At 42.1% G+C, this 24,212-nt stretch overlaps 3 protein-coding genes across 4 annotated transcripts in view; 1 reads left to right on the top strand and 2 right to left on the bottom strand.

The window, feature by feature from the left end:
- pds5b (PDS5 cohesin associated factor B) overlaps positions 1-830 on the bottom strand; it is a 30,834-nt gene extending 30,004 nt beyond the window's left edge. Inside the window, exon 1 of the mRNA XM_020644089.3 lies at positions 686-830. The gene's annotated coding sequence lies outside the window, so the exon portion shown is untranslated. The remainder of the gene's footprint in view (positions 1-685) is intronic.
- Positions 831-1,302: 472 nt separating this feature from the next.
- Positions 1,303-4,225, top strand: zar1l (zygote arrest 1-like). The gene is made up of 4 exons (XM_020644097.3): positions 1,303-2,790; positions 2,935-3,027; positions 3,131-3,205; positions 3,784-4,225. The coding sequence occupies exons 1-4, from the start codon at positions 2,215-2,217 to the stop codon at positions 3,925-3,927; spliced, it is 888 nt and encodes a 295-aa protein (XP_020499753.2). The 5' UTR covers positions 1,303-2,214; the 3' UTR covers positions 3,928-4,225.
- A 155-nt stretch (positions 4,226-4,380) lies between these two features.
- fryb (furry homolog b (Drosophila)) overlaps positions 4,381-24,212 on the bottom strand; it is a 47,677-nt gene continuing 27,845 nt past the window's right edge. Inside the window, exons 27-67 of one of the 2 annotated variants that reach the window (XM_065963202.1) lie at positions 23,834-24,006; positions 23,493-23,653; positions 23,205-23,315; positions 22,922-23,076; positions 22,463-22,562; positions 22,173-22,344; positions 21,518-21,768; positions 21,281-21,427; positions 20,944-21,112; positions 20,729-20,819; positions 20,538-20,611; positions 18,694-18,844; positions 18,191-18,294; positions 17,408-17,499; positions 17,163-17,256; positions 16,808-17,027; positions 16,495-16,646; positions 16,102-16,289; positions 15,896-15,990; positions 15,563-15,761; positions 15,233-15,454; positions 14,892-15,090; positions 14,677-14,774; positions 14,357-14,527; positions 13,988-14,128; positions 13,685-13,870; positions 13,401-13,565; positions 12,917-12,991; positions 12,510-12,680; positions 12,265-12,273; positions 11,672-11,866; positions 11,401-11,538; positions 11,096-11,310; positions 10,584-10,788; positions 10,270-10,419; positions 10,035-10,133; positions 9,824-9,907; positions 9,423-9,440; positions 9,098-9,208; positions 8,114-8,349; positions 4,381-7,156 (exon numbers count right to left, since the gene is read on the bottom strand). In XM_065963202.1, coding sequence (XP_065819274.1) covers positions 6,898-7,156; positions 8,114-8,349; positions 9,098-9,208; positions 9,423-9,440; positions 9,824-9,907; positions 10,035-10,133; positions 10,270-10,419; positions 10,584-10,788; positions 11,096-11,310; positions 11,401-11,538; positions 11,672-11,866; positions 12,265-12,273; positions 12,510-12,680; positions 12,917-12,991; positions 13,401-13,565; positions 13,685-13,870; positions 13,988-14,128; positions 14,357-14,527; positions 14,677-14,774; positions 14,892-15,090; positions 15,233-15,454; positions 15,563-15,761; positions 15,896-15,990; positions 16,102-16,289; positions 16,495-16,646; positions 16,808-17,027; positions 17,163-17,256; positions 17,408-17,499; positions 18,191-18,294; positions 18,694-18,844; positions 20,538-20,611; positions 20,729-20,819; positions 20,944-21,112; positions 21,281-21,427; positions 21,518-21,768; positions 22,173-22,344; positions 22,463-22,562; positions 22,922-23,076; positions 23,205-23,315; positions 23,493-23,653; positions 23,834-24,006 — 6,046 coding nt within the window. In that variant the 3' untranslated portion in view covers positions 4,381-6,897. The remainder of the gene's footprint in view (positions 7,157-8,113; positions 8,350-9,097; positions 9,209-9,422; positions 9,441-9,823; positions 9,908-10,034; positions 10,134-10,269; positions 10,420-10,583; positions 10,789-11,095; positions 11,311-11,400; positions 11,539-11,671; positions 11,867-12,264; positions 12,274-12,509; positions 12,681-12,916; positions 12,992-13,400; positions 13,566-13,684; positions 13,871-13,987; positions 14,129-14,356; positions 14,528-14,676; positions 14,775-14,891; positions 15,091-15,232; positions 15,455-15,562; positions 15,762-15,895; positions 15,991-16,101; positions 16,290-16,494; positions 16,647-16,807; positions 17,028-17,162; positions 17,257-17,407; positions 17,500-18,190; positions 18,295-18,693; positions 18,845-20,537; positions 20,612-20,728; positions 20,820-20,943; positions 21,113-21,280; positions 21,428-21,517; positions 21,769-22,172; positions 22,345-22,462; positions 22,563-22,921; positions 23,077-23,204; positions 23,316-23,492; positions 23,654-23,833; positions 24,007-24,212) is intronic. The other variant, XM_065963203.1, reaches the window with a different exon arrangement.

Here is a 24,212-nt window from a genome sequence, read left to right as displayed (position 1 = left end):
CGCCTTGAAGCTCACAATAATGAGGCTCACAAAGAAAATGATTCCCAACGCTTAATGTGATCTTTTTTGTCCTACATTGTGAATATACAGGACAGTGGTTTATGACTAGAAATACGCTTATTGTTATAATACATCGGCATGTCAAGGCCAGAGACTATACGGTACAGCCGGACTTGCCTTGTTGCTGTAATGTTGATCATAGCTAATCTAGTTAGCCGCCGCTAGCCTCGCTTAGCATACGCGGGGCTAACGTTACGAGCAGCAATCTCAGTGACAGAGAGGGCGGACAGATAGTAACGCTGCGATGAACAAAACAGCCCCCGGCTTACCACCGCTATGTTGTTATCAACGCATCGAGGAGTTTACAAGCTCGTAGTTATGATCAACCGAGCCTAGCACCACGCAGCAGTGTTTCACTCTTAAGCTAACCACGTAGCGCCGCAGGACCAGGTCAAAAAACCAGCGCTGTGAATCCGACTCGGCTGCCGAGAACACAGGCGAGCAAGGCGGGCTTGCGCTCCACTCTCACCGCTAGGGAGAAAAAAAACAACATTGTGGCTCCTCCGCGGACAAATTCTGTGTTACACCGCTTTTGTTTTTTGTTTTTTTTTTAACTGCAGAAGCTGGGGGGAAAAAACTCCACTTCTCAATCAAAACTATCAGCTTATATGGGTATTTTTCTTACCTGTTACGGTGAATTGTGATCAATCGTGTCCTCCTCTGCAGCTCTCTTCCCCCTCCTAGCTCCAAAATGGCGCCAATATGTATAGATTCAGTGCCCATGGGTACAAAGCATGAGTAGGTCTGTCGCGCCACCTATAGGGCGAGTCTATGTTTGTATTTTACGGTGGATTTGCCTTCATGGGATGCTCGTATTTTGCAGTTACATCGTCCAAAATCATTACAAATTCCTCTTTTTCAAGACTTGTAAATATTTAAACACACCGTTTCTTGACGGACTACAAATAGATTGTAGGCTATACGATCGTTTTCCTTGTCAAATACATGTTTAAAAATAATTATAGTATTTGAATGTCTTTTTTTTCTCTCTCGATGCTGCTCGGAATATTGAGCATAGTTAAGCATAATTGCTATCTTCTAAGAGTAAAATATCCTGATAAAAAAATGTTACAATATTGTTACAAACAACAAGGTGAAAGCATGTTTTAATAATTTATTAAATTATTACTGCAGGTAGCTTCGTCGTCAAGACTTGAAACAACAATATTCCGATTCACTTGAACGCACCAAAAGTGTTCTGACCAGGTTCTGACTTACTTTGTGAGAAAAGATAAGATAAGATAAGATAAGATATACTTTATTCATCCCAGCAGGGACATATAGGTGTTCCAGCAGCCAGCATACATACAAACACACAACACAACACATATTTACATACATAAAAAAAAACATGAGCCCACAATACAGTTTGATATATGATATATGCAACTCAGGCTAAAGTTTAAAAGTTTAAATGTCTTCTGTCCTTACTTAAAGGGGAGTCGTTATAAAGTTATAAAGTGCAATTGCAGTAGGTAAAAAAGTATTTTTGCTGAAAAATAGAAAATTAGTAAGTCAGAACCTGTCAGACATAAAGCACACAATGCTCTCATAAATCAGATATTCATTTCTCTTCAGCTTACAATACATTGAAATCGATTTAACTGCGTCTCAATTTGACTCAATAACTTGTTCCCTTTTAACATTTCAGGTGTACTGACTTTGGACCATTCGGCCAGTAGATTTCCCTGATCTTAAGACAACAAAATCATTTTTAAACCACTGCTAAGAATTTACCATACTGGCTTTCAGAACAAGAAACAGGGAAACAGGAAGAATTGTACTCAAATAGGAAGCTGCTTACTCTGTTTGTCTATGATCTCTGGCAAAATGCTCTTCTGCAGAGTTCTAAAAATGACTCTACTATTCTGCTCAATCCCACAGGATAAGGTTTATAATCTAATATAATAGCCTATGATATCATGTAATAACATTTAATATAATATAACATACAGCCTAATATAATATAATATAGCCTAATGTAATATAATATTATGTTGTTGTAGATAAATCATTCTATAGGCTCTATTTTCGGGAGGCCTGTAGGTCAATCAGAGCCTCAACGCCCCTGTTATCAATCAAACAATCAATCGACAATTAGTCAGCTGTTTAAATCCCTGCAGGAGAATCTTGGACTGGTTTCCTGGCTCCAGGATGGAGGGGTTCCTGTCCAATTTCCCACCGTACCTTGCCTCAGGACTAGCCCAGGACTGCGGCTGGGCAAAGAGAGAGGGCCGCTTCATGACCCCCCAGGGCCTCAACTACCTGGAGCTCTGCAAGGCCATTCTGTGCCAGGTCAACCCGAGCCTACCTCCTCAGTTCAAGAAGGCAAACACCAAAGAGTGTGGCGTGCAAGTCAACGCCAAAGTAGACAAACTCGTGCAGTGCTCGCTGGGACCCAAAACGCTGTTCTGCTTGGAGGGCGATTCTAATTCCCCCTCGAAGTCCCCGAAGAGCCCAAATGAGTTCAAACCGGACGAGAGGGCGCTGTGTATGACTCCACCCGTCAGAAACCTTCGCTTCATGAGGCCCGTTTCCATTTATTCACCGGTGTTTGATCGCAGGAGCCTGCTGAAGACACTGGGCCGTGGCCGAGGAGGAAGTGAAGGAGACACTGAAGATGCCGAGCAAGAGTCTGATAAGGAGGCTGAGACGGATCGCAGCTGTGAGGACACCGCAAAGGACATCGAGGCCACTTTCAACAGGTCTGCAAAGGGCTCAAAATTTCAGGTGGGTTTCCATGAAAATGACGAGCTCCTTTTTTTGGGGGGGGGGTAAACCGACAAAAATGAGCCCACATGTATAGCCTGCTTGGATCAATTGTCATTATGATGTCTTTCGTGCAACATCTAAACATACCTTCTTTTTTTTAAGTTCCTTGAGCAGAGGTATGGCTTTTTCCACTGCAAGAAATGTAACATCCGGTGGGAGAGTGCTTATGTATGGTGCATCTCTGGAAGCAGTAAGGTGAGTGATCTGTTTTTCCATACTGAAAACTGATTTGAACAGCATACAATTTACTTTTATGTTGGGCAAAATATAAAGACTTTTGACCCCTTCTTCTGGTCAGGTGTACTACAAGCAGCTCTGCCGGAAGTGCCAGGTAGGGTTGAACCCCTACAATGTGGAGTCCATCCTGTGCAAGGTACATTCACGGGCCAAAAGTACAAACATTGCAAGAGTTAATCACCTGAGCAGTGGGTATAGTAGGACCTGAAGAAGAGGTTCTACTCTCTATTCTTCTCTAATATCCTCCCAGCAGAGGATAAACTGCACAGAAGACTCTCTCTTGTTTATTTTGTTCACCTAAAAAAACCAAACAGGCCTAATTGTATTTACACATTGACACTCAACTTCTGCTGCTTGACAACTTCAGGGAGCAGGGGAGGTTGTAAAATAAACAACCGCTAGTGTTCTCGGATGACTTTTTGTTGTAACACGTTGCATGACACATTGATTTTGCAGTTAAACAGTCATGTAGATACATTTTTAAACATGCAGTATCACTGTAAAATGTATTCCATGGTCCTTTTTTTTTTTTTTTTTTGTTAAGAGAAAATGCCTGATTCATTTGCACTGTTTGAATCTTTATGGTTGTCATGTGTAGCTTACGATCAGGGGATTTAGAAGTTGTTTACCATATGGAGACTGAAAAATACGTGGTTATACTCTGAATGAATGCCTGTAAAGCTTTGAACTTTCACATTTCTCCCCGTATGTCAGGGCTGCTCTCAGACTAACTGCAGCTGCGAGAAGAAGCAGAGGCACATTAACATGAAGAGGCCTCATCGCCAGGACCTGTGCTGTCGCTGCAAGGGCATGAGGTTGTCCTGTGACGCCACCTACAGCTTCAAATACATCGTCTAGGCAGCAGTGCATGATCGCTCTGGTCTGGAATCAATGGCTCATGAAGATCTGGCACTTTTCATTAGGGTCATGACGGCACAGATACTGTACCTGAGTGTTCATGAATGGAAGTTACCTCCTGTAACATACTCCAAGGGATTTATTTATTCTCCTACCAGCGAGTAGCTGAATCTCTACCTGGGTTTGTTTATTTGAAGTAACTTCTACATGAACTGCATTTGTTTCCTGAAAACTATTTTTTTGTAAAAAAATATTAAATAAATAAAGCATCTTTAAAATGTTTACAATGCTTATTGATTATATGAAGTTGCATTCAGTCATTTAAAACCTTGATATTTTTTTTAAATTGCATTAATATTTAGAGCCCCGACAGCTAAATTTGATTTAACCTGTGCTGCATAAAATTATAACTTTCAGCATACAGCCCTAAACATATCACTGAAAAAGCACAAATAATTTCATGTCTTTTACTTTGACACCAACTTGTACAGAGCATAAACTCAAACAACTTCACAAAGGCTGTAAGAGTATTTACAAGGTGAAAAGAACAACTACAGTCTGAATCTAAAAAGCTTTAAAAATGTGCAATTTCTTGTTTGGCATGCACACACACGTTCTCCCACACGCAGGAAAAAAAACAAAAACATACCCGCATGAGCTTAAAGCTCCCTTTTGTACCTCACACACAAACGTATCTTTCAGATAAAATGATTTTTTTTGTAAATAAATATTTAAAACACTCCATACAGTACACGGACGATGCATGCATGGCAGTTTGATTTGGAAGAACATCAATAAAAAAAACCTAAGTCAAATGAGTAATTTGTAGCAGATCAGATATAAATAGGACAAAAGGGTATTTGTACAGCAAACAGCTTTCCGAGGGGGAAACAGTTACAAAAAGGGCCGACGACAGGAGGTGGTGAACTTCAGTAGTAGCACAGGTTTTGTTTTGAACATCAACAAAGAGTGCTGAATGTCAGCATTTCCCTTACGTGTAAGGTAACTACATACCACACACAAACATATGCTACAATGGTTGTGTGTCAATTACTAGTAACAGACACGGACAAAATATCTGAGTGTATACATGCACGGTTGTTTGGCATTTAAACATAAGGTCAGCTTGATACAGTGTGGGACAGAAATCTACAGTGTGTACATTTGCGAATGATGCTAACACTAGCCACAGAGGAGTGCAAAGATAATGGCATGATTATTCTACCAATGTTTACAACAGTAGTCAGGAGACAAGCTGCTTCACTGATGCAGAAATTTAAACAGAGCCAGGGTAGCACGAGGAATTACACTCGAATATTCTGCATCTGCTCCGTGTCAATCAGTCTTTCAGTCAGTCTGCACAGGTCAGACTTTTTAGGGAGCATAAGGGACAGGAATACAGTAGAGAGCATTCAACTGGGTCATGCATTGCACAATTTCCTCCAAAGCATCTTAAACAGTAGACACAACAAGAGAGAATATTCTAATCCAGCCTTGGGCTTTCCCTTCCCAGGAAAAGCTGCAGTGCTCTTCTCTCTCACAGTAACAAAAAAACCCAAAAACTAACATAATCTCCTTTTGTTTTAAAAGCGAATACCAAAATTCCATTTTAGTGCAATCGTGAAAAAACTCTACCAGTGACGTAACGTAGTGTCAGGAGTAGTTTTCTCTCTGAAACTACCATCAAACGATGTCCTCAAAGGGGGCAGCAACGAGTCAATCAAGTTCTATCAGGTTGTAAGTTTTTCTGGGAAGCAGGTCCAATCCGAGTTGAAAGCCTTCAAAGAGGTCCTCAAGTGCAGTTCAGTTTATGCTGAGTGTTGAGCATCAAGCATGACTGTGACCAGGAGTACAGCTAGATCCCAACATTAAGCTGTAAAGCAAAACAGGCGCTTGAATAGATACACATTTGATCATCTTTAATCAGCAGGCAGCCATCTGCAGTGTCCAACCGGTCAAGTGATTTATTCTGTCAAGTGTAAATTCAGTACGAAGTTTCTCAGATATTGTCGTCTCCTTTTTTTTGTTTCAGGCTTTAAAATTCATAAACACTGAAGCTCTTTATGTCATCTTCTGTTGAAAGTTTCAGTTCTCAGGTCTGGACATCTGACGGTTCAGTATTAAGGAGCCCCCCCGCTTTCAACAGAGGCAAGGCAGCATGTCCCACCTTCCCCAGGTAGCGAGATAAAGGTGTAGCAGAACCACCTAGGGAGCAACAACATCCCCATGCTGCAGCCTCTCCTGGGTCAGTGGGACAGGAAGGAGGGGTGAGAGGAGGAGGAGGAGGAGGCAGGGGAGAGAGGAGGAGAGATGAAGATGGTGCAGGGCTGTGCGTTAAGACTGACTCGTGGTCTGAATGTAGTGCAGGAAACGGGGTTGGGTTTTTGTACGGAGGGCTGGGAAAGTGGGGGAGATGTGAGCCTCTAGGGGGAAGGGGCAAAGTGTTTCTGTCACACTGCATGAGCAGGGTGGGTTCTGAGGCCACAGTCGGTAGCATGTGAGACGTGAGGGATGATTTCAGGCGAGGTGAGCTGTGTGATGAATGTCCTCTGAAAGGATTATAGAGCTCAGTGTTTTCATCCAGATAACGCCTCCTCGGCTCTCTTGTGCGTGGCAGTGTTAAGTCAGGTCGGCCTGGTGCGTTTGAGCAGCTCTGCGATGAGAACAGGTCTGGGGGTTTGGCGAAATCGAGAAAAGTGCTAATAGAGTCTACGGAAGATGAGGATGAGGAGATCAGAGAAAGGTTTGGGTGTAAATCCTGTTCTAGTGTTGGTTGAGGCGGTAACCAGGTATCTGTCTGGAGCTGAGCAGTCGGGGCAGCAGACACACAGGAGGAGGGAGGGGCCAGGTGTGCGGGTGCTGGATCTCCTCTGTAAGAGCAGACTGAGACGGATGTGGGGATGGTTTTGGAAGTGTCAATGGTTGAAGTAAGGGCGGGGGAGGAAGGGGTGGGGGGCTCCTGAGGTCCTGTCAGAGGCTGGTCCCGGAAACGCTGGAGTCGGGGAGGTAGGTTGTGACGACCCGGTAACCCTGGGCGCGGCGGATCATGTCGCGGATCTCCCCGTTGAGCTCCAGCAGCTTGGAGCAGATCAGGCTGAGGTCCTGGCGGGATCCGACAAGGGCGATTGTTCCAGTCTGGCCCAGAGTCTGGTGCCGGAAGTAGACATTGAGCAGTGTCTGGACCTCGCTCTCCGAGCTCCCACCGAACACTCCACAAGGCCACTGCCTCCTGAAACAAGATACAAAGGAAGGTTTGATAGGTCAAATTGATGGGTGAACATGTGCAGAAGTGTGTGAAGAACATACAAGTCGGATGAGGACTAGTGCATTTTCAATGGATACAATCATACCTTGATATTTGACAATGCTTGAAGAAACCTTGACAGGGTGATACGGGACCCTCATGTGGAGGGTATAAAGAAATCAATGATTTCACACAAATATTGATTTGGTAAGGATTTTACTGATGTCACTTTTATATTATTCTTGTGCTAAAACAGAGTCTGCTATGTTCTTTATTTGGAATGCGACTTAGCAACGGTAACTAAATTGGCTTCTTAAAACTAGCCCGCTAAGCTGTTTCAGTAGATATTAAACTCAACAGTTCCTTTCAAAGGGAAGTGACACGAAGTGATCTGGACTGCAAGAAGCACTGCACGACCTGCTGAGGTTTTCTGCACCGTAACTGTCAAAGTCTGTTGACATAAACCAGGCTATACAATGTTCTGTTTAGTGCTTACCTCATTTCTTTCATCTTCAAATGTGTTTATTTCTGTCTAACAGCTAGTTAGAGACCTGAGAGTGCACTTAAAAGTATTTACCAAAGCAGTGTTATTAGCACCAAAACAACAGTCAAGAAAGCACCTGCTAGACTTAAAGCAATACATGAACTTAAAACTCAATCTACCAATATGTTTCTAAGACTAAATATGGTTTACCCTGCAAAGGATCTGATAAAACTGAAAACACCTCAAAACACTAGTTTCAATACTTTTCTTTACACATCAATCTCACAGATGTAACCGACTTTTTTCTATTCCAAGACATTTTAGAGAGACAGAATACAACTTTATTGTGGGACATAAAAACAATCAACATTTAAGAGTATTTATATGTCAGCATAAATCTTGGACACTGATGATGAGGTCATCTGGCGACCTGTATTTAGTGTAGAAAAGTTGCACACCTGCACTCCTGGATGTAACGCACAGCTTTGGTGAACTCGTGGTTCTTAAGGCACTCCAGTATGGCCTGCACAGCTGCCTCAGAGGTGGGGAAGCTGGGAACAACCACGGCTGCCACCTGGGTGGCGTGCGCATGGGTGTGGGCCAAGAGTTTGTGTTCCAGGTCACTGGCCACGGCCGCCTCTGCTACCTGCAGGCTCGTCTTCAGATCAGTGAGCTCCCGAGACATATTCAGTAGCTATGAGGAGGGAGGAAACCAGGAGGTGATTTAGTGTGTGTGGGTGTGTATGTGAGCTTTTCAAGTAATCCGTGAAGGAACATTTCACATAAGAAGCTTTGACTTTCAGCTTTTTAAACATTTATCAAGTAATGGACCGTGATTGGGCAAAAAGGATCATCTGTTGCAGCGTTCCTGATCATTTGTGTGTGGGGGAGGGGGGTTTTTGGGTGCATTTCCTTATTGCTTGAAGAATACTTGTCTGGGGTTATTTCTGTTTTTGTTTTGCTTGCAGTTATACAGCTAACAAGCTGTTTCTTTCTTTCCTTTGTTGATTTAATTGAAATGGCTTCTTTAGTGCTAACCCCATGCTGCTGTAATTTGGTCAGTCTGCAATATTGAGCATGCTAAACTATGTAAATAGTTGTGTGAGAGAATTTTAAAAATGTTAACTGCTGAGTGCCTAAAGCAAACACAAGTATATCACTTTGTAAAATGACACTGACTGCTACTTGTGTAGCCTCCAAATGTGTTTTAACATCCTGTCTTCATTTGCCATTAGAGGAGGGGCAGACAGGTTATTATTCAGTATTGTACAGATATACAGAGTGTCCATTACATAGTTTGCCTACTAGTTAGCACTAACGAGAACATTATTTCATTATAAAATTGGTCACTTTTCTATATTACCGACTCTAAATGATCCTTATTGAAAAGCCTTTTGGTCAACACTGTAAATGATTTGTTGATGAATTATGATTTGGCTCACCTCAGGCACAGAGCTGATGGCATGAACCTGACCGATGAGTGAGCAGTAGGACTGGAAGAGTAGGAGAAGCTGGAAATGCAGCTTGTAGAGTCTCTGGCAAAGCTCCAGTTGCTACAAGACATTAAATAACAAACAGGGTCAAAAACAACAGAAGCATGGATCAGATGGACATCGTAATCCAGTCAGGTTCTCTGAAGTACACACTCCATGCAGAAGCCAGACAGACACAATAACAGCTAGTTTAGTTGTCTAGTGCAAAGTAAATTAAGTTGTTTGTTTTAACAAAAATCTAAGGCAGCGAAGAGAAGAAACTTGTAAGACTTACTGCAAGAGACTCCATTTGCTAGACAGCGAGAGAGCATGTTAGGGCGTCAGAGTGAGGTGAGAGGAAGACAGAGTGTCAATCAAATACATGCACAGCACAGCATAAACCATGGCTATTCGCAGTCAGAATTAGTCAACAGTGTATAATAAACCCAGCTACTTTAAATCTATTTTTGTCCTTGATGCCTGTAGAGAAAGTCAGAAAGGCAAAAATAGAAAACACAGAAAACATGCAAGGAAAGCAAATGTATCAGAGTAAAAGAGGAGCAAAGAGGAACACATATGCAAAGCAGAAATGAAAAGTTACCCATCTGTTGAGTGAGTTTGACTTAAAGCTCTACATCTACATCTGTTATTCTGGATATTTCTGGAGGAAATAACTTATATAGAAGCTGCCCGTACCTTCTCCTCCGAGTCACCCGGCTGGCAGGTAACCACGGTCTCACCGGGGCACCTGGGAAATGTGTCTTTACAGTTCCTCAGCCACTGAACATAAATAGGTATGGTGACAAGAGAGGGGTTAGAGGTGCAAAAAGGGAACAAATGGTCAACAGTTTGTAAGATAAAAAGATACAATGAGATATTTGTCAATAACGTGAAGAGGTCAGATTACCGATACGGCAGCATCTTCTTTGGTGTTGTAGGTATCCAAATACTCCTGCAGCTCCAGCGCAGAGAACTTCATCTTTTCAAGGAGACCATAGGACATGACCTGGACAGACGAAGAGATGTGGAGGTTAAAAAAAAAGAAAGCACATAAGACTTATGAAGCAAAAAATCCAGTGTCCCACTGTTTGCAGACAAAAATGCTTTATTGTCCCCAAGTCAATTATAGAAACTATTCTTACCGTTTCAGCATCAATGTAGATTGTAGGACAGTCTGAGCATGTAGTCAACATCTGGGAGGATCTGAGGAACTTTGATCCGATGCCCCTTAAGCCCTCTCCAAGGTAAGTAGCAACATCAGTAGTCAGCAGGCAGAATTTACCCTGGATGTTCTACGACAGACAGATTGAGGATTTATTGTACTATTTCACATACATTCATTTCAATTCTACTAGATATAAGAGTTTGTATAGAGATATAAAAGAGTATAAATACATTATAAATACACAGTTTAATGCCTTGTAGGTATGACTTCATGTCCTGTTGTTTTTTTTACCTTAAAAAGAGACGAGAAGACTTGAAAAGTGTGAACAGCACAGGATCCGTCCGAGTCGGTCACAAGCTGGTTGATGTGACATCGCCACGCATCCTCAGCATCGTCACACACTGTGGGCTGGAAGGCTGCCAAGATGGCGGAGAAAAATGGAGAGGGGGGAGGAGGAAAACCAAGGTCTTCCAAATCATCTACATCATCACGTAAGCTGTCGCCATGGAAATGGAAAAGAAATGGGGGCAAAGGAATAAAAAAAAAGGTTTGATACCTTCCCCCAAATAAATGATTTTCTATCAAAATCAAGTTACCAGATAGCTCATGGGATTATAAAGTGAACGCATCTGTGTCATTTAGATTTTACAGGCAGTATCTTTATTTTTTTGTTTTTTAAGAAAATTCTGAATGAAAGAAATAAAACAAATGATCCATCCAAATTGTTCCTATTGCTGTAAACACAGATAGAAACAATACTACTTATTGTGTTCCGTTCCCTGAATCTTCTCTGTCACATTCACCTGGGAAGACAGTTTGGGTCGAGAAAGTCCAGCGGTGGTTGGCAGTAGTCTGGGTTGAGGCCATGGTCAAGATTGAGTGGCTGATCCTGAGGTTGCCCGGGCAACTCTAGGGTGAAACTCTCGCCTCCATCAGAGCCCTGAAGGAGCTCATTGGCGCTCAGTGACAGCTCGTCATCCTGAGCTTGAGTGTCCTCGTCATCACCACACACCCTCCCCTGAGGGGATAAAGACATTTGATTTCCATGAGGAGGATAAATCTACTTGTGAAAAAGTGTATATTTTTGTTAAAGAGTATTATTCCTCACATGTATGCCTCTGAGATCATCGTGGAGCGCACCCTGGCCCGGTGTGGTGGCATTGAAGGATTGGGGGTCGGCAGAGGTGTCGTAAGATGTAGACAGAGAATCAGTGTGATTGGTTTCTTCTGATGGAGAAGGGTTGGTCTGGAACATGAAGGCAGAGCAGGAACATCTATCAATATGATTGACTTTTGAGTCATTACAATATCAGACAGTACATTTTTCAGGCTCCGGTGGATGTTAATGTGGTATCGATCCAACAGTTAGAGCTACGCACAAGCTGAGAGTGAGAGAGGCTTTGGCTAGTTGAAGACTCCTCTTCCTCTGAGGACTCGTCTGAGTCATGGGGGTCCTCGTGTCCCAAACTCGGGGTGCTGCCTGAGTGCTGGCTCTCCTCCAACAAGTCACCCAGCTCGGTGCTGTCCAGCGATCGTCGTCGCACACCCCAATTAAAGTTATCGACAGTCTCGCCCTACATAACACACACACACACACATATAGACATGGCAGACAAGGGCAGAGTTGAAGGAAGCAGTGAGAACAACATTTTTATTTTAACTTTCAAATTAAAAATAGTTTGTCTAGGAGCGTCTGACAAGCACAAGATGCAAAATAAACTGTTAATCATGGCATGAAAATACGCTGAAAAGGCTGTTTGCATTCAAAGTCATCATGTTTTTTTCCCCCCTGAAGACTTTGCAGTATAATTTGTCTTCATTACGGCACATAGCAATATAGTCAGAAATGTAGTTGTGAGAGCAAAATGAAGCACAATCATCCTTTGTTTTCTTCAGGTGAAACAAAGGAGCCAGCATCACCACAGCGCTGATAAAAAAGCAAATGTAAGTGGCTCAATGTGAGAGACCTTACCTGAAGCTCCTAGGCAGCGAGGGGAAGAGAGAGAGACACAGAGTTAGACAGAGAGAGAGACAACGAGGAGGGACAGAGAAATACATTTCAAATATATTGTAGTTAAAGAAAGACAGGTGGGAAATTAAACACACGTTAAAAGATAAAAAAATAAAAATAAAAAAAAAACAGAAGGAAAGAGGCCGAAACTTTATCATGAAAGTGTTCCTAAGTAAAAATTAAGTTTAAAAAAAAAGGAATCTTACCTCTCCATCTTCCAGCTCCACGTCCAGGAAGTCAAAGTCTCTGAAAACTCGAAACTGCTGCTCACTGGCAGTGTCGTCCAGCGTGTCCTCTCTGGTTCCACCATCCTCTGATGACACGCCGCTCTCCCGCACTTCCATCATGTCCAAGTCGCCGCAGGATGAGAAGATCACCTGATGAAAAGTACAGGAAGGTTAACTTTCTTAGGAACAATAGAGGCGTTGTTGTCCATAAATGTTTGGTAAGACTGGAGAACCTGTATGGGTACAAATTTAAGTGATCACATGCCTGAGTTTCAGAGAAAATGAAAATATCCTCTAATAAATGTGCCATGTGTAGATTGTTTTAGCGGTAAACAATCAGACAGTAAAAGCATAATTTTGTCAATAAAAGATAAGAGGTAGCTTACAGAGGGGTTCTTAGTGAGTCCGACTTCTTGTCCACAAAGAGACAAAACATTCACCAGCTTCTCTCTGGTTCTTTTCTGTAAAAGGGAGACAGAAAGCGACAAAAGCACAGAATGAAACAAAGAAGACAGAAGCTCTACTAGACAAGAGATGTGTCCTGTTTCTTGGCTTGTTCATGTTACATTGCTTCAGTTTAAATCAGTTGTGCCAGTGCTTGTTTGAATTTTGCACTTACGTATGAAAATCTAGCAGATGTGTTCTTGTTCTATCAAGTACAGCAAGCTCGGCAGGTATGAGCAAGTATGTCATCTTATTATATTAAGAAAAAAACACAACCCTGGTATGTGTTGTTTAAAAAGAAAACTTGTGACAGTTTATTTGTGCTGTCATACAAAACAGCATTTCAAAAAGTCAAACCAAAAAGACTTTGGATAAGGGCTTTCAAAGAAAAATACTAAACATTGTGGGAGTCCACAGTGAGTCTACCTGAGAGGATTGTGGTCGCCTCCAGCTGACAGGCACCAGGATGGTGTTGGAGTTAGATCCGGAGGAAGTGGAGGAAGTACTGCGGGTTACAGCCATGGCTCTGGCCTTCCCCTCTCTACCGCCTGAACCCTGGAGCTCATCGAAACGCCGACCAATCACTGGAGTCTATAAAGAAAACAAGGACAACATGTTTCAAATGTTCTCCTCCCTATTCTCTGAAAAATGTTGAAAATGCTGAGGAAGCTTAAGAACAAAGTTGGTGTTACATGCAGCTGCTTTCTCACCTCAGAGATGTCAAAGGTAAAATCCAGTGTCTTTCCAGGCAGAGCTTTGGATGAACCGTCCCACACCCTGCTGACCTCTAGGTTTGACAGGTCACCCTGTGTGTGGCCGTACACTGGATGAACTAGGCTGGCGGAGCGCGATACCACCAGTTTCAAGATGTTTAAGGCATCCTTCCAGTGTACTGTCTATTGAATTAAAACACACAGTAAGTAAAGCAGCAGTGCATACTTCATATCCCACTGTTAGACAGAGAGTAGAAGTGGAAAAGCTGCAGCTCACACAAAGTACTCAAGGACAATTACCTGGACAAACTTTTCAATGGTCTTTGTAACGTCAGCGTTGAACTGTTTGACTTGAACAGCTGTCATGTCCATGTGGCTGAGCAGACAGTAGATGATCTGTAGGAGAGATTGCTGCATGCTGGGAAGGCCCTTATCCAGCAGCTGAGAGATGAATAGAGACACTTAGTGAGCGTGTGTACGGGAACTTGAACCAAATCTTCCAAGAGAAATGCACCTATTACTAGCTGCCTTTGCTTCACCAAAAACAATTCACTAAATCAAAACACGAACCCTAAAACTTGTAGTAAATCCTTCTCGCCAATGCAGGAGAAAAAAACAACTAGGTAATCCTAGAAATAAGGTATATAATGCAGAGGTATAAGCACTTACCTCAGCCATATAGGTGACCATGTTGAGTGTGATGTCAGAGAAAGCCTCATGGAGGTAGCGGCAAACAACACTGACCCAGGAGAAAGGGTCCCGTGTGTATGAGCGTGTTTTATAAAGAGTCATCACATGGGCTAGATGGGACAGCTTTGTGTGCTTCTCCACCAAACACACCTGAGAGAGGGAGAGAGGGTTTTTATTTTCAGTGCATACTTGAATCTCGTACATTTATTCATGCCTAATTAAGCATGATCTTCCCAAAATTAAATTAAATTAAAGAAAAGTATGAACGTCATGAAGATCAATAGAAGAACTGAACATACCTGTGCAATCCTCTCGGCACTCTCCTTACAAAACTGATTTGGATGGCCAAAGTGCTGCACCAGGTGAGGCAGCAGGCACAGAACGTTCAGAGGGAAACCTGCACAGAGAGGAGAGATTGAACCTCAAAGCCATGCAATATGAAAAAAAAACAAAAAAAAAAACACTGCAGCCTCAAAAATGCAAGATTACAACATCAGTGAAACAAAGTGCCTACCTATGGATTGTGAGCTGTCAACAACTGGCACACGGGAGACTGGTGTGAGCTGGCAGAAGAGCTGCAAGGTGAGGTCTGAAGTGGCCTGGGAGGTAAAACCCTTCAACAAAAGCTGCTGAATCCCAGAGAAGCCGCTCCACCTCAACTGAGCCTGCAGCTTCTCGAGGCGTTCACGGTTCTCTGCTCTATCCAAAGGCACCTGGGAAGAAAAGGTTAAACTGAAACTCAAAAGCTGCTTTAGTTTTTGTGTCCATCTAAAATACATGCTGTGGTCTAATCTCAGATTTTTGAAGAGTACTGATTATTTAACCCCTCAGATTAGTACATCTGATCTTATTTACCTTTGACAGTAACTTGTGAACAAGGCGAAGTGACATCTGATATTCAAACTCAAAGTCTGACTCCATGAGCGACACTGCCACCCAGAACACTGTGGCCAGTATGGATGACGGATGGGAAATATGGGCTGGATCTGATAAAACACTGGGATCAATACGATTGGTCGATGATGTGCAGGACCCAGGGGTTCTTCCTGTTCTGGCGAGGCCATGACTGTTGCATGCCTGTAGATTGAAAAACAATATTGGATTGATTTATTGAGATTTTCTGGTGTGCACCTAGTCTGCTCTGGCGTTGATGTGTGAAGCCAAACAAGAATCTACTCGTCTTGCCTGTATGCGATCCAGAGTAGCACTGCGAGGAGGATCACTTGCATGGTGGCCGCTCTCGCCAAACTTTTTGGGGACTGAGTAGGACCGTTGGTGCCGTTGTGATGAAAGACCGACAAATCCTGGTCCGGGGAAGTTCAATTGACCTGTGCTCTTTCTGTTCATTAGTTTGTCACTGGTCACAAAGTCTGGCGAGGAGGTCCTGAAAATGAAACGCAGAGTAAATATATTTGATTCTGTTAAGATATGAATTATAAGGTGTTTTTTATAAAATTCTTGTTTAAACATAAAGAATAGCTAGATTCAATCTTTTCCCCATAAAGAGCAGAAATCCACCTGGTCAGAGCTGCCATAAGGTCGCTGTTTTTCAGACATTCTGCGAGATTCACCACCACTGACTCCAGCGTCAGCAGCACCTCCATCACATAGCCCTGCACACAAAGGTGTTGAATTTAACACATAGCACATGAGCCCCAAAATGCATTCTTATCCATCAGTTTAAAAAGGATGTTTCTTTCTATCATTCTCCAGCTCTCTCTCACCTGCACTTCGTCGCCGTGTTCTCCCACCACCTCAACCAGGCGTGAGACCAGGTCAGCGACAGCGTGGTTGTTGATAGGCTGTTTGAGGGCTCTGAAGATTTGGAAAGAGCGCCCAGCGTAGTGACGTGAGGAGCTGCACAGGGCGGTCTGTAAAGCCACATCACTCAGCTGCTGCTCCAGGTGGAAGTCTGTATAAACAGGCGGGTGAAAATATGAACACATGGAGTTAAGTCCAGAATGTAATATATGGACGTTTTTTTGAGATTATTAATGTGGTGGCGCTAAACGACTTATTTAAAAATAAGATACAGATTTTCAGAAATTTCACATTGAGTTCATATTTTTATTATTTAGGGAAAATACAGTATGTGGAATTAATATTCAGTTTCTCACCTGACTTGGACTCCTTGAACACAGAGATGACGTGGCGTAGGAAGTTTGACAGCTGGTCCGTGCTCTTGGAGTTCGGGTTCTTTGGTGTGATGTCCTCGTGCACCCACAGCGGCCCAAACGCTCTGAGCAATGACAACACAGTACTCCAGGCACTGTATACCCACCACCAGTAGCACCACATACATGTTATACAAGCACTTGAAAATGTGCACCGTGCACACAGGGAGACTTTCATACACGTACACACAACACACACCCCCCAGGACATAACTACACACAGAACTGCACACAACATGGAGGTGCGTGTGCATACCTGGTGGAGAGAAACTCGATGAGTTTATTCGTCTTCTCGTCCGTCTCGTTGGGCATGTCGTCCAGGTCCTCTAGGTCGTCAGGTGTCACTAGAGGCAAATTTCCAACACTGCCTGCAGTGCTGCCCCCGCCCAGACTGGCAGAGGAGGAGTTTGAGGTGGAGCTGAGGCCTGAATCCACCACTGGAGAAGCCTGCCACTCTCGCAGAAAGTCAGGTGCATCTGAGAGAACACGATGATAGAGAAGCACTTTTTAAAATCTAGATTTCACTGGGATGATACAAGCTTTTGATTTACTCTAGATAATGACACATGGTTGATAAATGTGTCAGCAGTTGTTGAGTAACTTAATCTTACGTGACTGCTGGTACTCTGTGTGGTAGCTGGACTTGATGGTGAGGGTTTTGTTGTCACTGATCTCTCTGGTCAGCATCAAGACAGAGGCTATAACCTGTGAAAACAACACAAGGGTTCCTTCAGTGGCTCTTAAAAGTTCAGCAGATTTATTTTTGATTGCGTAACTTTCCATTGTCACTGTGTTTAATGTGTTAATTTTGGCCAAAACAGCATATTTACAACATGCTTTAGGATTCCACTCTGACCTGGAAGTTGTTGTTGCAGGACAGGGCGATGAGGAGATGGAGAAGGAGACGTTTACTGTGTTCATACACCTCTGGCCTGTAGTGGTCCAGACCTGGCCAATAAAACACAAAACCAGTAAGACATCAACTAGATACAGACAAAAAATAGAGCAAACTAAGGCCTTTTTAAATTTTCAATAGTCCCTATTAATGCTTACAATAAGCTGCAAATCTGTTGTGCTGTAGACATGAGTTATTAGTGAGACACTCAAGTGGCCATAAGAATTTTTTTACAGCTAAATACTTTGTCACCACCCTGAACCTAACGTGTGGGCATGCAGAATATGCAGAGTACATAATATTACTGTTCTGCACAGTTACAGGACAGGTATACATGTTAAAAATAATGTCTTTGTGAGAAACTTAGATCCCGGGGAGAAAGTGTCTGCTGTGACACAAGAGAATACTCAGTCATGAAATACTCATCAGTTCAGAATACAGATACAACCTCAAAGTGTCACACATTGGACAAAGCCTCTACACACCTCGTGGTTCATTTTGTGTGTTTTATGTAAATAACCTGTGAGTTATCATTTTGATCGTATGTTTAGTTCAAGTTCCTTCAGTCCAGCTGATGTTTTGATAAGAGAAAGAGATGAGTTCATGTGGTTTGTCAACCAGCTAGTCTAGTTTCCCATAACATCATTTGACTGTTTACTTTGTTTAAATTTTAAATATCAAGACAAAAACAGAGTAAAAAAAACATCAGAGTTATGTGTATGTGTGTGTGTTGTGTTTACTTACCCAAGAAGAGTGCATGTAGTAGCAGAGGCAGGTGTAGAGCCCAGTCCTCCCTCACACTGTGATCCACTACCATTTCAGTCATAAAGATTACTGCTATGTTACACCTGAGGTACAACAAACATTCAAATATAGTAAGTGCATAGAATCCTAACAATACTTGCTCATCTCACGGCCTCAGTGATTTACTAATGAGTAGTGTTAAGTTCATCTGACCTCATTTCTTACCACCAAAATTCAGCTCTGACAACAACTTTGCTGCAAATGCTTAATAAATCTGACCTGAATACTTTATAATGTAGAGAAGCATGCTCGGTTTCATTCCATGCTGGAGTTTATCAGACCATCTCTAAGGAGATGTAGCTTAGTCTTTCTCTAAGACTTTTCTGACTCTGCTGATCGCTTGGCTGATAGTTACATCACTTCTCAAACTGTCGGGCTCTTTTGTGGCCGTCTCATTCTTTGTACAGTGTGTGTCTGTGTTTGTGTTTGCGTGTTTACCATACCTATGCAGCGGTCCTCTAGGTGTGATGGTTTCTGGGAGGTAGTCGACCAGAGGAGCCCAGCAGCCTCCATTAACAGGCATGGGTAACGGCTGTGGGTGGTTGGTCTCCAGAACGCCCAGGAGCCATCCAGCATATGGTGGGAGAGGGTCAGCTACACAAACATCAGATGTGAAATTACATCAGATGTCAACTTTTAACAATATCCATTGGAAATACAAAGAACATAGACTGTCAAGCACAAAAGATTCTCATACAAACAGCTGATGTGACAGGTCATTCACAAACTATTCAAGACATGTGGTGATCCAACATGTGCTGAAAACAGTCCAGGTATTCAAAAGCTCCTTGGTTCAGTGCGCATTTAAAAAAAAAAAGTAAAACTCAGAAAATCTACAGTCTGAGAATTGCCATTCAAACAGTAGTTCCTGATGCATGCCAAGAACTAGTCCCAAACATAATCTGACCAATGAAAATGTTCAAGTGTGTATTTCACACTTATAATTAAATATGATTTAGGGATCAAACAAATAAAATAAAACAATTTGACAGGTATGCATTTGAGGGGCTATTTAGCTTCTTTTTTCTTTCTTTTTTACATTGATTTGAAAGAGCAGAGCGAGCAGTGTCCAAGTTTTCAGTCTGAAAGAGTTGGATGGTCCCTGATAGTAGTGAAGAAATATTAGACATTAAATTAGGCCTGAATTAAATTATATATTAGACTAAGAAGTATTTTCCCAAATAGTTTACACAGAAACAGATTCAATGTGATAGATATGATCTTTTAAATGTATCAAATCCCATAAAACCCATCTTCTACTGTAACTCTGGCTTTCATATGTTTAAACGTATTTATAATTGTACGGATTTATTATTAAGACTACTACTTTATCATCATTTTTTAAAATTTATTTTCATTCTTTTGTTCATGTTCTACTGTTGATCAAAATCATTGTTTTTGTTTTTTGGGTTAATGTTTTTGTCAAAGCGTCTTTGAGTATTCAGAAAAGCGCTATATAAAACTAATGTATTATTATTATTATTATTATTATTATTATTATTATATTTGAACCTCTTTTAGTAGCATTTATATGTATTACAATAATCAATTCTTTCTGTGTGGTATTTTCATCATCGTATTTTTATTTCTATTTTGAAAGATCGCAATATAACATTATCTTTCATATTGTGTTATCCATTTTGAAGTTTGTTCTGTATTTTGTTTGTTTAAAAGGTCTGATATGAATGAACTTTCTCTGACTGACAGCACAATCATGCCCTGACCAGACTTGAAAGATACAGTTTTTTTTGTTTTTTTTCTAATGCACCCAGTGTGATTCTTGGCTTGTTGCAGCTCTACTCTGTCACATGAGGACTGCAGCAGCAGACTGACACGCGGAAGCCTCTCAACACAGACGCTTGCTAAAGATAGACGGGGTGCCATCAAAGTGGTTGAGGATAAATTTGTATCTGTGTCACAGGGGACACATGGTGGGCTTTGACTTGATTCCAAATAACATGTTTGATTTACAACTTCAACACAAACAACAATGAAATAAAGAGCAGTGAGTGACGCACTAGTTTTAGCCTAGCCACAACTGTATAGCTGTTGCTGTTTAGGTTGCACAGTCCCTTCAAAAAAACGTTTACAATCCAAGAAGGAGGGGGTTGTTGACAACCAGCATAAAGTCCTGGAGATTATAGTTGACTGACATGAAGAATCTATGTCTTGGGGCTCTTTCCAAATCACAGACAGCTGTGAGTTCCCGTGGGCTGTGTATGTGAGTTCACATTTTACAAGCAGTCATTTTTTACATTCAGCCTCATGAGAACTAAAGAGGACTTACTCTTTTCGTCCTCATAGGAGCCTCCTGAGCTGTTGCTGTAGCGAGACTCCAGCCTGTTGTGAGCCCTTGCCCTGCTGAGAAAATGCATGACATGCAAAGTTAAATCTCCATATTAACTAAGTGTAAAGCTCAATATGACAGCCTATTTCAGCTACATTTGGGAGTATGGTTAAGATTGTGTTAATACTCACCGTTCTTCACTCTCTCTGACCAGCTTGGTCTCATCTGTGTCTGGCAGATTATCCTGACCAGCCACTACAGTGTTACTGCTGGAGGTGGTGCCTGCATAGGATACAATACAAAGGTAATCAGTAAACTCGTTACCTGCCAGATAAAATAACCAACTTCGGAAGTCAGTTTTGCATCATTTTGACATTGCAGGGCATTTGAGAATGATTCCTCTCACCTGTCTGTGAGGTTGAGGCTTTGTTGCTGGCAGCAAAGCGATAGAAGGGAGGGTTGTCGCAGTGCAGGACCACAGGGTTGACTGGGTCAGTCTGCTGCAGCTCAAAAATGAGCTCCTCCATAGTCTGGATGGTGTTGTTGCGACACAGGTAGATCACCACCTTCTTGATCTAAAACCAATGCAAATAGATGAATTAACGGGATGTCCTAACATTTTCTCGAAAATGTCTCTATAAAGCATTTCTAATCTGATATTATTTTACCGATAAATCCCTTTGAAAGTTGAGAGTTTCAACCCCAGTATAACAGTAGAGCAGTTGTGTACAGGCTACACTTACATAAGGTAACAGTGTTGTATCACTGCTGACTCCACACAGGCTGATAAGGAACTGCAGAGTGATCCGTAAGTTGTTGCCCCATCTCTCGTTGGATACCAGAGCATTCCAAGCATTCTCAATCTCTTGGCCAGGAACTTCATCTCCATACTGATGATGTAAAGAAAAAAAAACATGTCAAAAAGCAGAACTTTTCATTTCAGTATAAAGAAAAAAAAAATCACAAACTCAGCTTTTTACCTTAGCAGTCATGAACATGAGGTTGTTGAGCACAAGCGAGGTCGCCTGCAGGGAGCCCCAGCCGTTACCTCGCAGACAGGGGGGCAGAACGACACCCTGACCCTGAGGCCCTTCCTCAGGAGTGCAGGGGCTCGAGGCAGGGGGCAGGAGCCCTGTGTCCACAAGCTCAATGTTACTTAGCCAGGGCAGCAGGTAGGAGAGCATGATCTGTCTGCCGTTAGGGTGGGTGGTGGGGAAACGCTGGCTCACCTCTGCAAAGCAGAAAATGTCAAGAGAATGAAAATACAGTATATCTAAATATAAAAAATGACCTCAAGGGAGTTTTGAAGCTTGTTAAGGGCTTCATTATTTAATGGATATACTAAGCATTCAGTACATCAAAAAGGTCCTGATAAAACAGTATTTGTAGCATTTTGGTTTCTTTGATCTGGTTTGCAGCCTTTGCTTTTTGAAACATCCCAGAGTAGAAAAACAAAGAAGGGTTGGGAGTGGAGATTTTATTAACAGCTTCAGTAAGGATTTAGTGCTGTACTCAAAACATATTATTACTGTATATATGGATTCTAGTCTTTGTATCTTGTTCTTTTGTAACACAACAGAAACAAGTGAACATGGCATGAAGCTGTGTGCACATTCACCCTGAAAAACAAAGTACCTGAGAAAAGAGGCAGCGTGAGCTCGGGGTACATGCTGGCCAGCTGGATGGAGAGTTGAGATAGGTTGACGCTGTACAGTGGAGGCAGTGGGCCGTGTGTCCCATATAAAATATTACCAGGCTTCTGCTCCACCATGCGTTTTGAGTACGCAGACAGCTTCGACTCGAGCACCTGCAGACACATTGTAAAGACTTTTTACTGCTCATATAAATTGTTAGATTTTGTGCAATCAAAAGTCAAAGTCTGTACAGATTATTTTCCCCCCTTCTGTGTGCTGTGCTGTATGTACCTGCATCAGCTGCATAGAAATCTCGTATATTTCCCTGCTGGTGTCCGAGGCCTTGAACAATACCAGATTGAGCAAGGTCACAAGGTCACATGGGTAATTCCTGGCAAAGAAAAGAAAAATGGACATTAGCTGCTGATTACATTTTAAACTTACTCCATAAATGATGACAAAAAAATCTCTGGCCAGAGGGAGAAATACACTGAAATGTACAATAGCAAGACGGTAGGAACTTTTTCAATTTATAAAATAGAACGCATTATTTGAACATTTTCTTTACCTGCTAAATAACATATGTAAGTATTTTAACATTCAAAAAATAAAATGATTCTATATTGATCCCTATAGTGACATTTCTAGAATGACATATATTCTCCATCAGGCAGGTAATAAGCCATTGAGAGGTTTCCCTGGAGCTGGTGGTTATTCAGGGTCAACTAAAACAATTCCATGATTCCCCACCTGTTACCGCAGACGGTGGCAATGGCCTTGAAGCAGCCGGATGCCAGCTGGTAAGATCCAGTGAAGCAGCGGTCCACAGCCCAGTTGAAAAGATTGATTTGGTCTGGGTTCAGTTCTAAGAGCAGGATGACCACCTCACAACCCAAACGGTGCACCTAAGAGGAAAACGTGTAACTTTTTTAGACAGGTAGTAAAAAACGCAAACGGAGCAACAGAATCATGGATGAATACAAAACTGTTGTGAAAGACTCCAATGCAATGGTTGACCTAAGGGTTGACCTACCCGTAGATCATGGCATGCCAATATGTTGTCGAGCCATTTGTAGAGATAGCCGTCAGTAGAGAGTCCCACATTGTCAAACACTGGACCACAACACAGAACTGCTGACATGGCCTGCGTGACAAAAAGGAAAGTTATTGACATTTTTATTATTATATATTTTCTATTTTTTTTATAAAAAATATATTTTTATTATTATAGTTATTGATATTTCTCCAGAATACAATGGAAGGAAACATGGCAGGATTCATTTTGCTGTGCAGTGAGGTATGTGGGTATATTTTTGTCTACCTTGAGAGCACAGTACTGGTAGCGGGTGATCTGGTGGTTGCGGTCGCTGTAACGGTCGAGGGGAGTGAACATGACACTGAAGGGTCCAGCCCACTGGCTGAAGAGGATGAATAGGTGGTGTCTCAGAGACTGCTGAGGGAAGAGAAAGCGCCTGTGGTGGACTGCACAGATGTGGGTGTGAGGGTGGGAAACAGAAAGAGACAAGAAGGATCAAAATCGTAGAAAAACTTGACCCTTAAATTAATCTATGAGAAGCATTTTTCCTATCTGACAAGAAATCAGTCACAATCACTAATGACAGACCAATGTAATAGAACTTAAGAGAAACCTAAATTATTTACCAGGAACACACTGAATGATATTAGCCACCATCCCACTGAAATGTGCTCTGATGTCCTTAAGCACGTCCAGCTCCTTCTCATTCTCAGCCTCTAAAAGCATCCTGGTGAGATCGACATACTCCAGGAACAAAGCACCCAAAGCCAGGGAGTCACGCTCCAGAGCCCCGTTGGTGCTGTTAATGGGGAGAGGTCATTTTTTTTCGTTATCATAAAGATCGTCTTACAGGTTTGATGATAGAAAATGTTACACGTGTATCAGAAGGCATGAAGCGAGTGAGAGACAGATGTGATTGTAAGTCAACCAAGAAAAGAAACATCTTAAGACCTGAGTTGTTTGAGTCCAATTGCATAATAGAACACCAGTACCAAAACAAATACA

Source organism: Labrus bergylta, chromosome 14, assembly GCF_963930695.1.
Source record: "Labrus bergylta chromosome 14, fLabBer1.1, whole genome shotgun sequence".
Lineage (NCBI taxonomy): Eukaryota > Metazoa > Chordata > Actinopteri > Labriformes > Labridae > Labrus > Labrus bergylta.
This window is presented reverse-complemented; position numbering and strand designations above follow the sequence as displayed.